The sequence below is a fragment of the Anthonomus grandis genome, chromosome 17 (assembly GCF_022605725.1).
Source record: "Anthonomus grandis grandis chromosome 17, icAntGran1.3, whole genome shotgun sequence".
Classification (NCBI taxonomy): domain Eukaryota; kingdom Metazoa; phylum Arthropoda; class Insecta; order Coleoptera; family Curculionidae; genus Anthonomus; species Anthonomus grandis.
The window spans coordinates 15,399,231-15,415,022 of record NC_065562.1 but is presented as its reverse complement, the minus strand read 5'-3'; the positions used below and the strand labels follow the sequence as shown (position 1 = coordinate 15,415,022).

Below are 15,792 nucleotides of genomic sequence, written 5' to 3'. Positions count from 1 at the left end.
AAAAAATTAATGCACCTTTTTGTGTTTTTTTGTCATAATGAATTTATTGTATATATAAAATCATTTAATCCCTGCCCAATTTGTGTCCCAGTGCAGGTTGGTCAACCCTAACAACTTCTTCAGCAACATTGAAATATCCCAAATATTCCACAATTTCCGGAGTGGTGTCATAGTGGTAGTGTCCTGCTTCCCTATGGGTGCTGTAGCTATGGAAATGTTGTACTCTTAAGTCCAGTGCACCCTAAAAAAGATGAATATGTTATGTAATAGTCCCTCAAATCCATCCCTAGGTATTTTTCTATATTAATGTAAAAGAATTATGAATTGAGTGGTCTTAAAGTTAGGCCCAAAAGTGTTCAGTAAATAGAATAAGAATCTTGGTGTTGCAATATCGTCGCCTCAGAGCAACACTAGGATATGTAAAAAAAACTAGTTCCGAGATAATTGCAAATAAAGATTTGACGGAAATTAACTTAAGGTCATATGTAACTTAAGGATATGTGATATATTAAATTAGGGAATATTTTTAAGAGATATTGTATTATTGCATCAAGTAAAGCATCATTGCATCAAAAACTTCAAATTAGGTGGGTCTTGGACCTTGGTCAACAAAATTGCCTCTAACTGGGAGAGTTTTTGAGCTACAAGGAGCTTTCTGGTATGAAATTAATGGGTAAGAACTACCCTTTCTTTTACTAATGTGCTTTTAAGAATATTCTTATTATTCATGTAACATGCTGAAGAATAATGAATATTTGCTAAGAAAATTTGCAAAAAAGATATCCCAACCAAAATCGCCCTGACTCTCAAATCTTTACTCCAGAATGACTTTTTTGCCCTCAAATCCAACCGCAGGAACCTCTTTATAGTAACATGAAAAAATTATAAAAATATCTTAAGTGGTTCTAAAGTTATGCTCAAATATGTCCAATAATGCAATATGTGCAACATGTGTTACAAAAACATGGACCTTGGCCTACAAAATTGCCTCTAATTAAACGAGTTTTTGAGTTACAAGAAGCTTTATATTATGAAATTATTGGATATGAACTGCCCTTTTTTGACTCACATCCTTTTAAGAATATATCTTATTATTTAATGAAAACGTTTTCAAGAATAATGAAAATTTGGTAAGAAAAATTGCAAAAAAATACTTCAACAAAAACTGCTTTAACTACCTAAATCTTTGACCCGGAATGACGTTTTTACCCTCAGATCCATCCTCAGAAACCTCTTTATATTACTGTTAAGGAATTATTAAAATATTTTAATTGGTTCCTTTAGTTAGGCCCAAGAGTGTCCCCCAAAAAAAAACTTTGAAGTAACAATATGTGTATCCACATCTAACTCTAGTAACAATTTAAGCTACAAGGAACTTTCTTATAAAAAATTATTAAGAAAAGCATTTTCTCTTAAAAAAAAGCAACTTACTCCATCATTGCTGACAAATGTACCAACACCAATCATAGGCGCAGACATATTATAGAACTTCAGCCAATTATTCACGCCCTCCTCATCTAAAACGAGAAGTTTCTCCATCTTATGCACAAAAAAATTATAAAATTATTAACCTGTAATGGGAGTCTTAGAAAAGTCCCTCATGATATGGTGCTTGGCTTTCCCTTGAACAAGAAGGAAAGCACCTCCGATACCAACCAGATGCTCCTTCCCATACTTTTCCTCGATAGAGTTCCTTAGGGTTTCTATGAAGTTTTTCTCTCCAATACGTTTTTTGACATGAACTTTTATAACCTTTCCGGGGTTTCCTTCACTACCGAACAAATTGCCCAGTAGGGCCACCCTAGTCTCGTTTACAGGCACAATTTTTGTTGAAATGTGTTCATCCGGACCCTCCACATGTGCGACACGAGTCAGCTGCTCAATTATCCTTGTACTGTTGAATTTAACATTGTAGATACCCTGGAATTTGTTTTTTAAATATTGTTTAAAGCAGTATATAAGAGTTTGTTACTTCACAGTTTACTCCTTTATATGTGGGAAACGGTCCAGCCCCAGCACCAATAAAGTAGGCCGGCTCCAAATTTGCAGCTTTTGCAATATCTTTTAGGTCATAGAGTTTCTCCCTTTGGACCAGAGGTAACAGGTATTGGGTGCTACCGATTTCAAAGATTTTGGGGTTTCCACATAGACCTTAAAATGGAGTTTTTTAAAGTGGTTTTTGCTTTATAAATGATCGGTTTCGTACCTCTTTCAGCTAAGAAAAATGGGTCTTGGAGCAGGTCCGGACAGTCCACCACTTCCACTTCACTTTCTGCAAAATTTGTTGGCAAATATGACCTGAAAACTGCATTAGATTTGTTATTGTATAACTGTATTTTTTATTACATCACTTACTGACCTTCAGCAACTTCTTCTAGTGTTGGGACATGTAGTGGTGCTTTTTCAATTTTATATTGGTCTGGTGCTAGGGCCATTGTGCTGTTGCTATATACAAAAATTAATAAATAAATATATATATATATATAATATAAATGAGTTTTATTTTTCCTATATTTACCATTTAGCATCAGATAAAAAAATCAATAAAATAAAGGTGATAAAAAGCATGTTATTTTATTCTATACATATGGGGGGTTTAATAGTGAGTTCTTACGTTATATATTCTCTTGTGAGCCAATAGACATATAGTTATGTATGCTGGTAACACACTAAAGTATATAAAAGTTGAAAAACATGTATATTATCTCATAAATGGGGTGATAAATCATTAATTTATATTAAAGATTCTTGACCTTGTGTATCTATAGATTGTACGTGTGACGCCATAGAGCTGTTCAATGTTATCGTGCTAATGCAGATTACTATTAAATATGTGTATAAATTATATAAAACTTGTAATCTTTCATATATAATTTGCAGGTAGTATTTATTTGGCCCCATTTATATACATGTTGTATGACAAATGACAGTATACCTAATAATAATAATAATAAGTCATTGGTGTAACGATTCATTGGTTGCTAAATAAATTGTTTATGTATTTTTACATATTATTATTTATTTATTTATTTATCTATTAATTCACAAAGTGACACCTGTTTCATCTAACATTCAAGTTAATATACATAAGTATAACAAATAAACCAACTTAAAATATAAATTAGCAAATTAATTACATGCAATATTCAGATTAAAATGCTTAAACCTAGATACACCAGCTAAATATGTTATAAAAAATTGAACATTTATATGACTTTATACAAAATTCATAGAGAAAATGGAATGAATATCTAAATGTAGAACAGTTAAGAGTAATACAAACTTACATAGCTATGAAAATGTCACAATGATATAGTAAATAATAGTTTTTATTTTACTGTTTTTAAAAAATATACAGGGTTTTGAAAAAAAATATTTTTGGAGAAGGTCGATTTTTTTTGAATTTTTTTTTCTCAAAAACTAGTAGAAAATTTTGGCATTCATTCCAAAAATAATTTGACTATAGGTACTACACTTATTTCAGCGTTTATAGAGCTTTTTGCTGATGACACTATGATTTATTTAATCGGGAGGGATCTAAATGAAATGCAAATAATTCTTAATAATGATTTATCTAATTTATTTAAATGGCTTTGCAGCAATAGTCTTTGTTTAAATACATTAAAATCGAAATTTTGTTTATTTGGGAAAAAGAGCAAATTAATGCACATCAATGTGAAACATATTAACATTGTGGTAAATAATGAAAAGATAGAATATGAGAGTCAAATTAAATACTTGGGAGTAATATTTGCTTGTAACTTAAATTTTTATGCACACGCTGATTACATAACTAGAAAATTTTCCAAAAAAATTAGTTTCATTGCAAGAGTAGGAAAACAATTATCAATGGCTACAAAACTATTACTGTATAAGAGCATTGCAGCTCCGCATCTTGAATTTTGCTCAACAATTTTATACAATTTACCAAACTTTAAAATTGAACAGTTGCAGCTTGTACAGAACAGAGCAATGAGAACTATTTTGAAATACGATAGATACATATACACCAATCGTAATGATGCATAATGTCCTGAATATGTTGTCTGTTAAGCAAATAATTATGTTTAGCATCTATGTTTTTTTGTATAAAGTTAAAAATAATATGTTACCACCATATATTTGTAAGAAGGTGAAGTTTTTTAGAGATGTTCATCATTATCAAACTCGAAACTGTAACAATTTCATACTGTTCGATAGGTGTAACTCTAACCAGATGTTAAATTCTGTCCTACAGAGAAGCTTACAAGATTTTAATAGATTACCAACAAGCATAAGAGACTGTGATTCTGTAAATAATTTTAAAAGGCTGGTTAGGGCACATATATTGTCCTAGGATTTTTGTTACCTTTGCCTAATTTTTATTTTTTTTATTTTCATTTTGTTTTTTTTTATAGTATGTTGTTTAGGATCACTATTTTAGTTTAACACTTATTTTAAGTTTAATTTTAGTATGTGGCTTGAATTATTATAGTAAATAGATGTGCAGATAAATATTGTAGTGAAGTGAGAACAATGATGAGGTGTTTATGGGTGGCAGAAGAGCTGTGTTTGCTATCCATGGAACAACCAGGATACTGAAAAAGTATTCATGGATTAACCGGGATTTGACATGCTCTCTCACAAAAAAAACCAGGACACCCTGTATTCGATCTAGTTCACCAGCCCATAGGTAATTAACCTCATGACCGAGATTCACCTATTAGCGTAACATTTTATGGTTATTTGCGAGCACTGCAAATTTTTATTACATCACTTGTTTTGTTTAGATCTATATGTTAATAGTAACCTCAAGTGCATATGTATATTATATTTTTTACTTAATAAGCGTATATTGATTAATTTATAAGGGTATATTAATAATTAATTCATTAATAATATTATTGTAAAGTTAGTAAGAGGGTTATGTATGTGATAATTTTTAATAACTTCTGAACCAGTTTTGGTGGCGGGGTGCTTAGGTCGCCGACATGGCAATGTTTAGATGGACCGGAATATTGTGGTATTCCTTGGGTTAACCGGGATGCTGCTGTTCCTGGTAAAACCGGGGCGTTGCAAGTGTTTATGAACATTATTATTAATATTATATGTATTTTTATTTTTTATTTTTATTAACTTTTTGGGAAATTTGTTGTTTTTGTATGTAGCTATTTATGCTAAATAAAGATTATTATTATTATTGTTTTGTAAAAAATTATTTCAAAAATTTACAAAATGTGCATAACTCAAAAACCAATCAAAATTAAATTCTAAAAATTTCTATACGTATTCCTGAGATGATTTAATTGCTTACACATAGTTTAGTATTTTAAGAAAAAATTCTCAAGGTTTTGTTAACAATTATTTTTTTCTCAAAATTTCTTTTCTCAAAATTTCAGAAAATGCCCATATCGCAAAAACCAGTAGAAATAATATTTTGAACCTATTTTAACGTTTTAAAAAAGTGTACAAAATTTTGAAAGAAATTTTTTTGGTTGCAATCAATTGCAAGGTTGATTTTTTTTCAAAAATTCCCTATAACTCAAAAACTACTAAAAATGAAATTCTGTAAACTTTACACATAGTCCTGGAATAATTTGACTTGACACCTATTTCAGCGTTTTTAAAAAAGTATGCAGAATGTTGAGAATTTTTTTTTTAAAAAGGTTGATTTTTTTTCAAAAAGTCCACAAAATCCCTATAACTCAAAAATTATTAAAAATAAAATTCTGAAAATCTTCACACATAGTCCTGGATAATTTAACTAGACACATGTTTCAGCGTTTTTAAAAAAGTCTACAGAATTTTGAGATTCTGAAATCTGAGAAGAGTCGATTTTTTTTTAGAAATTCCCTATAACTCAAAAACTAGTGAAAATAAAATTCTGAAAATCTTAGCACATAGTCCTCCTGGAATAATTTGACTAGATACCTATTTGAGCGTTTTTCAAAAAATTAACAGCGTTTCGAGAAAAAAAAATATTTTTGGAAAAATCGATTTTTTTTTTCAAAAATTTCACAAAATGCCTATATTTCAAAGACTAGTTGAAATACTATTTTGAAAACTTCTAAATATATTCCTGGTATAATTTATTTAATTATATTCCAGCGTCTTTCAAAAAATCGACAAGGTTTTGAGAAAAAAAAAATTTTTGGAAAGGTCGATTTTTTTTCCAAAAATTTCACAAGATACCCGTATCTCAAAAAATCAGTAAAAATTAAATTTTTAAAATTTTTACATTATTCCTAAGATAATTTAATTATGCGCCCATTTAAGCATTTTTCAAAAACTGTACAGTGTTTAAGAAAAACCAATTTTGGAAGCGTCGATTTTATTTTCCGAAATTTCAAAAAATGCCCATAAACCAAAAACCAGTGAGAAAAAATTCTGAAAAGTTCCACACATACTTCTGAAATAATTTAATTCCACACGATTTTTTTTAATGTTCCAAAATGCCTATAACTCAAAAACCAGTGGCAACAAAATTCTGAAAATTTTTACGCATATTCCTGTAACAATTTCACTAGACTTCACTAGACACTCGATTCAGCGTTTTTTAAAAAAATTGGCAAAGTTTTCAGAAAAAAAAAATTGAAGAGGTTCAAATTTTACAAGTATAAGTTGGCCATAACTGTATCAGGACACTCCGGTTTGGCCATGGATGGTCTCGGTAATCCAGAAACAGCATCCCGGTTCCAGAAATATCCTGTCAGAGGTAGACCATAAATTAAAACTAGACTTAACCTAAACATTATTTCCTTGCCCCACTTATTAAAAGCACAGTTAATTGTTGTTTGCCTTATAATAATAAAATTAATGTCGACTCAGGTTGATCGAGTCGGTTCGGTTGCAAGCAGCCGATGACACATATTTGGAACTTGGTTGGTGTAACACTTAGAAATGCTTCGGTAGTTCCAAGAAGCTGTAACCAGTATCCCGGTTGGCCCAAAAATACCCAGTCAACAGATAAACCCACAATCAAGATGATGATTGGAGCGGAAACAATGCATACTATAGTAAAACTTAATAAACTACATAATTAAAATAACATAATAAATAACAAACACAATATTACTTATTCATGATAAATCTTTTCAAGAGCCCTCTGAATTGATTCAGAGTATAATACAATTTTTGATGTTAGCAGGCAAGTTGTTAAATAGAATAATTAAACCTTTGTATAGAACTGAATTATGCATTTGGGTTGTGTTACATCTGTCGACTAGTATGAAGTCTATACGATTTCTCGTATTATAGTTATGTATATCTCCAAAAACTCTTAATTTATTACAAATATAATCGGGCAGCATCTGATGTTTTAATTTAAAAATAAACAAATAAACTTTATACAAAATCCTTTGATGTACAGACAACATATCTAGGACACCCAACATAGAGACAACAGGCGTGTAACGATTACAATTTAGAATCAGTCTCATAGCCTTATTTTGAATTCGTTCCAGTTGGTCAATTCTATACTGTGGCAAGTTAAACAATAATGTTGAACAGAACTGTAAATGAGGAAGAGCAATGGCGTTGTAAAGTTTTAATTTGATGTACATTGACAAATTTTTTCCAACTCTTGTGATAAATCCTCATTATGATAATTTTCTCATTACATAATCTGCTAAATTCCAAAACTACCTAAAAAATTTCCTATAATAATATTTTTTTTACTTTTACGTATAACTAACGAAGTATTTTGTAGTACAAGAAACTTTTTTTATACATTGATTCTAAATCTAAATACAATGTGTTAAATTATCTATATGTTCCTTTTTTTTAAATTAAATTTATTATAACATAACATAACATAAGGGTAATACTATAACTAAAAAAGTCATTGTCATTTATTAAGCCATTGTGACATTTTCATAGTAGTTTACAAAATAAAAATCTTTATAATTATCAAATTTCATGAAAATAAGTAAGTATTTATTTCTAAAACGCGGCTACTTAGGTATAGGAATATGTCGTATTAAATTAAAGTATTTTAACAAATAAAATAAAATATGAGATGTTCCATTTAAAAAAAATCACTTTTCACCATTTTGGTAAATGATAAATTTTAATGTATAATGCTGATTAACTCAGCCTATACAAAGTTATTAAAGTTCTTGTTTAAAATTTGAGCTTTTTAGAACAAGTCAACTATAGATATAATAGCACTTTTTGTAAAAATACTATGGAGCAACAATTATTTAGAATATTAGGAATATAGAGAGCATAGGTAAATTTGAGAAGAAATCAATAGGGGATATGTGTTGTTTCAGCCCTTAATTTCTGGAAGTTTTTAAAAAATTATTTAAATATAAACTTGTGTATTTGTATATAAAATACCATCATCTTTCTTGTGCTATACAAGAGTATTTTTTACCACATAAAATTGTATGTAATTATTGGTTTTGGGAGTAACTTCCCTGTCGGCAAATTATATTGCAGAATATTACATCTGCAATATTGCGTCTTGCAGCAATGTTTTCATGCCCACTTTTTTCATCGCTTCCGCAACATTGCTGAAATATTATAGCAATATTTCATGGGGTATGTTACTTTAATATTGCAACAATGTATGTGCTGTATTGTAGTCATACTCACGTAATATTACTTATATCTTTCATTTATATTGCTGCTATATTTTATGCAATATTGATAAAATATAATAAAATTAATATTCCATTCTTATTAATAATACTATTGATGAAAGGTAATAAAGTCTGGGATTAAGTAAACTTAACCTATGTCACTTTTCCCATTCTTCACACAGTGAGCATGAATTAAGTTGTATGAGTGCCAATTAGAATATTATCAATTAGTTTAGAAATAAAGTTTGTAAATTGTGTAATAAGTAATTGCGTTTTTTGTTGAATATATATGTATATTTACACACCTGGATAATAATAAATAATTGTACAATTTATATATTTCGATTATTAGTATTATATTTCATTGAAACCCGCTTAATAAACATTTTTTTGCAAAATTTAGCAGATACCTGTGAAATTAATCAGCTATTTAATCAATAATTAAATATTTTACATAAGCAATATAGCTGCAACATTACACATCGAATTTCAGTGATATATATCGCATTTGTGACGGTTAATAAATATTGCAAAAGTATTGCAGGTGCAAATAAAGTTAACAGTATATACACAATATTGCAGATAAAATATTAAAATATAAATTGAAATGAAATAAGGCTGGAATTTTATATAAACAATATTACAGCAATAGTGTGCTTGCAATACAGATGCAACATTACACTAGCATTTCACTAATATATTGCATTTTCAACAATAATAAAACATTGAAACCATATTACAATTACTATATAAGTGCATTATTAACTTTGCAATGTTGTACATACATATTGCATTTGCTATGTTATTTGTGCAATATTGTAGCAATAAACAAGTAATATTATATTTAATATATTTTAAATGCAACTAGTACTTTCACTAAAAAATGAGTTTACCTGGATATTTTAAAATTAAACAAACCCATTCAAATATGTGATTTATATATAAAATATTTCACGAGAGCGTACTGTATGTGGGTTTGATTGTATCTTAATATTCTCAGAATACCTCTCGGATATTCTCATGTTCTAGTAGATTCTAGACATGTTAACAATAATTTAAAGTAAACTTTATATATATTAAAAAAAACTAAAGAAAAATTTAAAATATTTTATTAAACCAATAAAAAACTTAATAACTAAAAAAAATGAAACGGATCCATTACATAACATCTTACATTATTTCTATAATAATTTTTTGTCGAAAAAAAAACTGGTTTGATTCCTATATACACAATAAAACACCAGCAAGGAGCTCATTAAAACAAAAAAACTTAACTAACTTATAAGAAAACTATACCAAAGCAAGAAGCCACCCAAAATTCCCCAAAAACAACCCTTAGTCACCCCAGTAGCACCACTAGCAGCAACACTTGGCAGCACCGTTGGCAAAAACTGTCCTTTCTCCTCACTCGCCTCAAACACCTCGTAAGCCTTCCTCCTCACCCTCACCAATTTCGTGGTGTTACTCCTCCCAACCTCGGGAGCAGGAGGCAACGGTGTATCCAGATCCCTATTCAACACCCCACTGGCAGAAGAACTTTTATGTCCTTTATAACTGAACAAGACATTGGTGGTTAGCGGGGGTAACTCGCCCCTAAAAGGCACCGATTGCGGAAGGGTTTTTAAATATTCAGTGGCCTTGGAGCCTCTTTCCAGTGTCCCACCCTTCTGGAAGGGTTTTGCAGTCAAGCTTGCTCCAGAAACTCTTTTTCCATCGAAGGTTACCACCACGTCTGGTGGTGACGCTGCCAGGCTGGTGTCCAAGGGTTTTTCTTGGGTGGCCACCTCGAAATCAATGGCTGAGGGTTGTTTGGGTGGAGTGGTGGAGGGTTTATCTGATTTATCCGATGGAGGGAGGTAATATGATTGGAGGGTGTCCGAGGCGGCCATCTCAGGCTCCACGTCTGACTCGATCAAGTTTCTGTTGTTGCGAACGATGATTTGCACTTTTTTTACTTTGGGGGTGTACTTTTTGAACTTGGAGGGTTTGGTTGTCTCGAATTTGTTCTCACCCTGGATGTGGATTATGCCCATTTCACTTTCCAGGTCGATTTCGGCCCCTATATCGTCATCAGCTCTCTTATGGATGTCTTTGTGAATGATCGGCTTGAAACCACTTTCGATTATTATGCTATCTGGATTGAAACCTTTGATGGGGGTTTCAGTGGAGGCTTGCTGGGGTGATACTTCTACTTTTTGCACAGGTGGCTTACTCGATACCATCTGAGACCTAAGGAGGGTGTTTGAGGAGAATTGAGGGGTTTTAATGGCATTCAGAGGTCTATATAAAGATTGTTGGGGTGCCAGTAGTAAGTTCTTTATCGGTGGTGAATTGTAATGAACAGTAGCGGAAGGAAGAAGAATTGTTTGTTGGGTCAGCATATTGGTAGTTCGTGGGGTGGTTGTAAAGTGTTTACTGGTCAATAGGGTAAAGTCTGGTGCGGAAATGCCCCGAAATTTCAAGCCCTGATCCCGCTGGTGCTGAAGGTATGGCAGAAAAGAGTTGACCTGACTGTATGGGTTCAAGAAAGGTGGTGATGTGTCCCGTTTATGCTGTTGTGTTGGTTCTATTGTGTCTGAAATGGTAGGTTGAGCTTGGTTAAGGAATCCGGTCGAGCGGTGGTGGGGTATTACCAGTTCCGGTATAATTGGTGCGTTAGTTTCCGGTTTCGTGACGACAGTTTCCTTTGGAGGTTCGACGATTGATGGGTGAAGTTCACTGGCGGCTCCGCTTTGGTCGCACGTGTCGTGCACGTGGATTTTCCAGCCCAGGTGGCGATGAGAGAAGCACTGAAATTGTTAAGAAAAATTTGTCACTGTTTTATTTATTTGGTATAAATTATACATGATTTGGAATATTCTACAGATGTAAGATAGAAAGAGAGAAATATTTTGCCTGTTTTATATATGTGTATATATATCACATATTTCGTATGGAAGCAAAATTTGGTAAAATGATATATATAATCAAAAACTCTTATAGTCAACAAAATTATATACAAAAATATAATTTTGAGGAGATACAGGACAGTTGAAGAATTATTATGATCATTCTTCCAGGCAGTTGTATAATGATCAAAAAAATATCAACTGCTCAAAAGAATTCTGCTTAGGTTTCGACAATTTTTCCAGGAAGTTAATGGCGACAATTATTCAAGTATCATTTACAACTGCCCTCAACTGCTGAGTCAAATTTTGTCTTTATTCCAGGCAGTTGATACAGGAGATTTGAATAAATGTCATGATCGTTCTTCCAGGCAGTTAATCATGACAATTATTCAAGTGTCTCGAGATCACAATTGTTCTCTTCAACTGCCTGAAAAAATGGTTATGATCAATTCCTTGGAGGATTTTTATTTCCTTCAACTGCCAAGACGAATTTTGTTTTTATTCCAAGCAGTTGATACAGGACAGTTGAATAAATGTTATGATCATTCTTCCAGGCAGTTAATCAGGACAATTGTTCAAGTGTCTGGAGATCATAATTGTTCTCTTCAACTGCCTGAAAATGTGGCTATGATCAATTGCTTGGAAAATTTTTATTTTTATTCCCCCTCAACTGCCAAGACAAATTTTGTTTTTATTCCAGGCAGTTATTCACGACAATTGTTCAAGTGTCTGGAGATCACAATTGTTCTCTTCAACTGCCTGAAAAAATGATTTCGATAAATTCCCTGGAAGATTCTTATTTTTATTTCCTTCAACTGCCAAGACAAATTTTGTTTTTATTCCAGGCAGTTGATACAAGACAGTTATATAAAATTTTATGGTCACGATAATTGTTCAAGTGTTTGGAGATCAGTACTATTCTGTTCAACTGTCTGGAAAAAAAACATAATTTGTCTGGGCAGTTGAAGGGAACAAAAATAATTCCATCAATTGCCTCAAATAAAATCAAATCAATAAAATCCTTTTAGGCAATTGATGGAATTATTTTTATTCCCTTCAACTGTCAAGACAAATTTTATCTTTATTCCGGGCAGTTGATGAAGGACAAATGAAGAAATGTTATGATAATTCTTTCAGACAGTTGATTACGATAATTGTTGAAGTATTTGAAGACCACAACTATTATCCTCAACTGTTTGGAAAAATAATTATGATCAATTGCCTGAAAGGATTTTGTTTTTATTCTCTTCAACTGCAAAAACAAGGTTTGTTTTTATTCCAAGCAATTGTTAGCGACAACTGTTTTTCAACAGAATTTTTTTTTAGTCCAGGCAGTTCATTACAAAAATTGTTAAACTGCCTTGAAAATTGTTTCACTGCCTAAAAAAATTATCAATTTTTTAAAAGAATGTTGTTTTTTATTCTTTTAACTGCCAGGACTAATTTGTTTTTTATTCCAGATACTATCGTATTACCACTATTTTCTTAAACTGGCAATAAAAATTATCCTGATCAACTGTCTGAAATAATTCAACGTTTTTTTCTTGACAAATTTGATTTGTAGCATAGGCAGTTGATCACGACTATTCTTTCAACTGGATCAACTGCCTGGAAGATTTTTGTTATTATTTCCTTCAACTGCCAAGACGAATTTTGTTTTTATTCCAGGCAGTTGATGCAAGACAGTTATAGAAATGTTATGGTCACGACAATTGTTCAAGTGTTTGGAGATCAGTACTATTCTGTTCAACTGTCTGGAAAAAAAAACATAAGTTGTCTGGGCAGTTGAAATGAGTAAAAATAATTCCATCAATTGCCTTAAATAAAATCAAATCGATAAAATCCTTTTAGGCAATTGATGGAATTATTTTTATTCCCTTCAACTGCCAAGACAAATTTTGTTTTTTTTCCAGGCAGTTGATGATGGACAAATGAAGAAATGTTATGATAATTCTTTCAGGCAGTTGATTACGATAATTGTTCAAGTGTTTCGATATCACAACTGTTCCCTTCAACTGTCTGGAAAAAGGCTTATGATCAATTGCCTGGAATAATTTTATTTTTATTTCCTTCAACTCCCAAGACAAATTTTGTTTTTATTTCAGGCAATTGATACAGGACAGTTCCAGAAATGTTATGGTCACTACAATTGCTCAAGTGTTTGGAGACCACAATAATTCTTTTCATCTCTCTGGAAAAAATGATTATGATTAATTGCTTGGAAAATTCTTCTTGATTCCCTTCAACTGTCAAGACAAATTTTGTTTTTATTCCAGACAGTTGATCACAACAATTTTTCAACTATCCTGTATCATCTCAAAAAATGTATTTTTCTTATGCAGTTTGGCTTTAATTATCATTGGATCTAAGCTGAGTTAACAAGTATGAAAATAAGAAAAATAGTCAGATTTTCATAGTTTTTCACATCTATCGCATTTATTTTCTCTATTACTACCTGAATTACCTGGTCTAGAAACTAATTGTCGTGATCAACTACGTGGTAAAATGTTGTTTTAATTCCAGGCAGATGATTACGACAATTTTTCCTGAAAAAATTATTGTCATCAACTTCTGGGAAAATTATCGTGACCAACTGCCTGGAATAAAAATTACAATTTTCCAGGCAGTTGATGTCGATCATTTTTTAACTGCCCGAAAAAATTATCGTGATCAACTGCCTGAAATAAAAATTTTATTTTTCCAAACAGTTGAAGAGTTTTCGTGACCCACTGTCTCAAATGTAAGGGAGTGCAAGAATTTTATTTTTATACTATTCAACTGCCAGGAAAATTTCTCGAAATGCCTTGCAAAATTATTAATTGCCTAGAATAATTCAATTTTTATTCCAAGTATCCACGATCAAATCTTGTTCTTATTCCAGGCAGTTGATGAAGAACAAAAGAAGAAATGTTATGATAATTAATTCAGGCAGTTGATTACGATAATTGTTCAAGTGTTTGGATATCACAACTATTCTTTTCAACTGTCTGGAAAAATTATTATGATCAATTGTCTGGAAGGATTTTATTTTTATTCTCTTCAACTGCAAGAACAAGGTTTGTTTTTATTTCATGAAATTGATAGCCACGACTGTTTAAATACCTGTAAAATTTATCATGATCAACTATCTGGAAGAATTTTTTTTTATTTCAGGCAGTTTCAGAAAAATTTTCCGCTGCCTGGAAAAGTTATCAATTTTCTAAAAGAATGTTGTTTTTTATTCTTTCAACTGCCAGGACAAATTTGTTTTTTATTCCAGATAGTATTGTGTTTTTCTCCCGACAAATTTGATTTGTAGCCTAGGCAGTTAATCACAACTATATTTTCAACTGGATCAACTGCCTGCAAGAGTTTTGTTTTTATCCCAGACAGTTGATCGCGACAATTTTTCAACTCTCTGAAAGAATTCTGCTTTTATTGCCTTCAACTGTCAGGTCAAATTTTGCTTTTAGTTCAGGCAGTTGATCACAACTGTTCTCTTCAACTGCCTGGAAAAATTCTCGTAATAAACTGCTTGGAATAAAAATTAAATCTTTCTAGGTAGCGCCTAGAATGCAATGGAATGGAAGAGTTTTGTTTTTATTTTATTGACTGAACTATCAGCATGAATTTTGTTTTTATTCCAGTCAGTTGATTACGGTAATTTTGCAACTGCCTGGAAAAATTAGTGTAATTCACTGATTCAAATAAAAAGAAAATGCGTTTAAGCAGTTGCAAAATTATCGTGATCCACTGTCTGAAATACTAACTGAATGGTTTTGGTTTTTGTTTCATTTAACTGCCATGACAAATTTTGTTTTTATTCCAAGCAGTTGAACGGGATTAATTTTTAATAAGTTGAATAGAATTAAAGATTTTTGTTTTTATTTTAATCAACTGCCAGGACCAATTTTGTTTTTACTCCAGACAATTAATCATGACAATTTGTCAAACCGTTAATGACATTAATTTTTTCACGCAATTAAAAAATTGTCGTGACCAATCAGAATTTTGTTTTTATACCAAGCAGTCCAACACGATTATTTTCTAATAAGTTGAGTGGAATGAAATGGAATGCAATAAAATAGAATGGAATGATAAAACAGTTAATCACGATAATTTTTCAGCTGCCCTAAAAATTTATCAACTGCCTAGAAAAATTGTTATGATGTCCAGAATGGAAGAATTTTATTCATCACAGTTAATGACGAACTTAACTGAACTGACAGTTAACCACAATTTTTCAACTGTTTAAAGAATTATCGTGATCAGCTGCTTGAAAAAAAAAAACAATATTATTCCAGGAAGTTGAAAAGTTATTGTAATAGAATGCAAGAATTCTGTCTTTATTCCATTCAACT

General features: G+C 31.3%; 2 protein-coding genes across 4 annotated transcripts in view; both read right to left on the bottom strand.

The window, feature by feature from the left end:
- Window positions 1–16: 16 nt before the first annotated feature.
- On the bottom strand, window positions 17–2,772 carry LOC126746160 (ester hydrolase C11orf54 homolog). Of its 3 annotated transcripts, none has more exons than XM_050454289.1 (7): window positions 2,754–2,772; window positions 2,360–2,445; window positions 2,207–2,305; window positions 1,973–2,151; window positions 1,572–1,920; window positions 1,432–1,517; window positions 17–241 (listed from the first exon to the last, which is right to left on the bottom strand). In XM_050454289.1, the coding sequence occupies exons 2-7, from the start codon at window positions 2,433–2,435 to the stop codon at window positions 65–67; spliced, it is 966 nt and encodes a 321-aa protein (XP_050310246.1). In that variant the 5' UTR covers window positions 2,436–2,445; window positions 2,754–2,772; the 3' UTR covers window positions 17–64. The 3 variants fall into 3 exon arrangements, with proteins under 3 accessions (XP_050310246.1, XP_050310245.1, XP_050310244.1); XM_050454288.1 differs by having other exon boundaries at window positions 2,615–2,763; XM_050454287.1 differs by lacking the exon at window positions 2,754–2,772 and adding an exon at window positions 2,519–2,674.
- Window positions 2,773–10,895: 8,123 nt separating this feature from the next.
- Window positions 10,896–15,792, bottom strand: part of LOC126746226 (protein Skeletor, isoforms B/C) — a 51,115-nt gene continuing 46,218 nt past the window's right edge. Inside the window, exons 12-13 of the mRNA XM_050454379.1 lie at window positions 11,198–11,353; window positions 10,896–11,139 (exon numbers count right to left, since the gene is read on the bottom strand). Of these exons, the coding sequence (XP_050310336.1) occupies window positions 11,131–11,139; window positions 11,198–11,353 (165 nt within the window). The 3' untranslated portion in view covers window positions 10,896–11,130. The remainder of the gene's footprint in view (window positions 11,140–11,197; window positions 11,354–15,792) is intronic.

Excerpts from the sequence above, each read along its gene's own strand:
- LOC126746160 (XM_050454287.1), bottom strand. The coding sequence starts at position 2,568 with ATGCTTTTTATCACCTTTATTTTATTGATTTTTTTATCTGATGCTAAA. Across the intron at positions 1,921-1,972 it reads ATAAAGGAGTAAACTGTGAA|GGTATCTACAATGTTAAATT; the intron begins GTAACAAACTCT and ends AACAAATTCCAG. Across the intron at positions 242-1,431 it reads CATTTGTCAGCAATGATGGA|GGTGCACTGGACTTAAGAGT; the intron begins GTAAGTTGCTTT and ends CATCTTTTTTAG.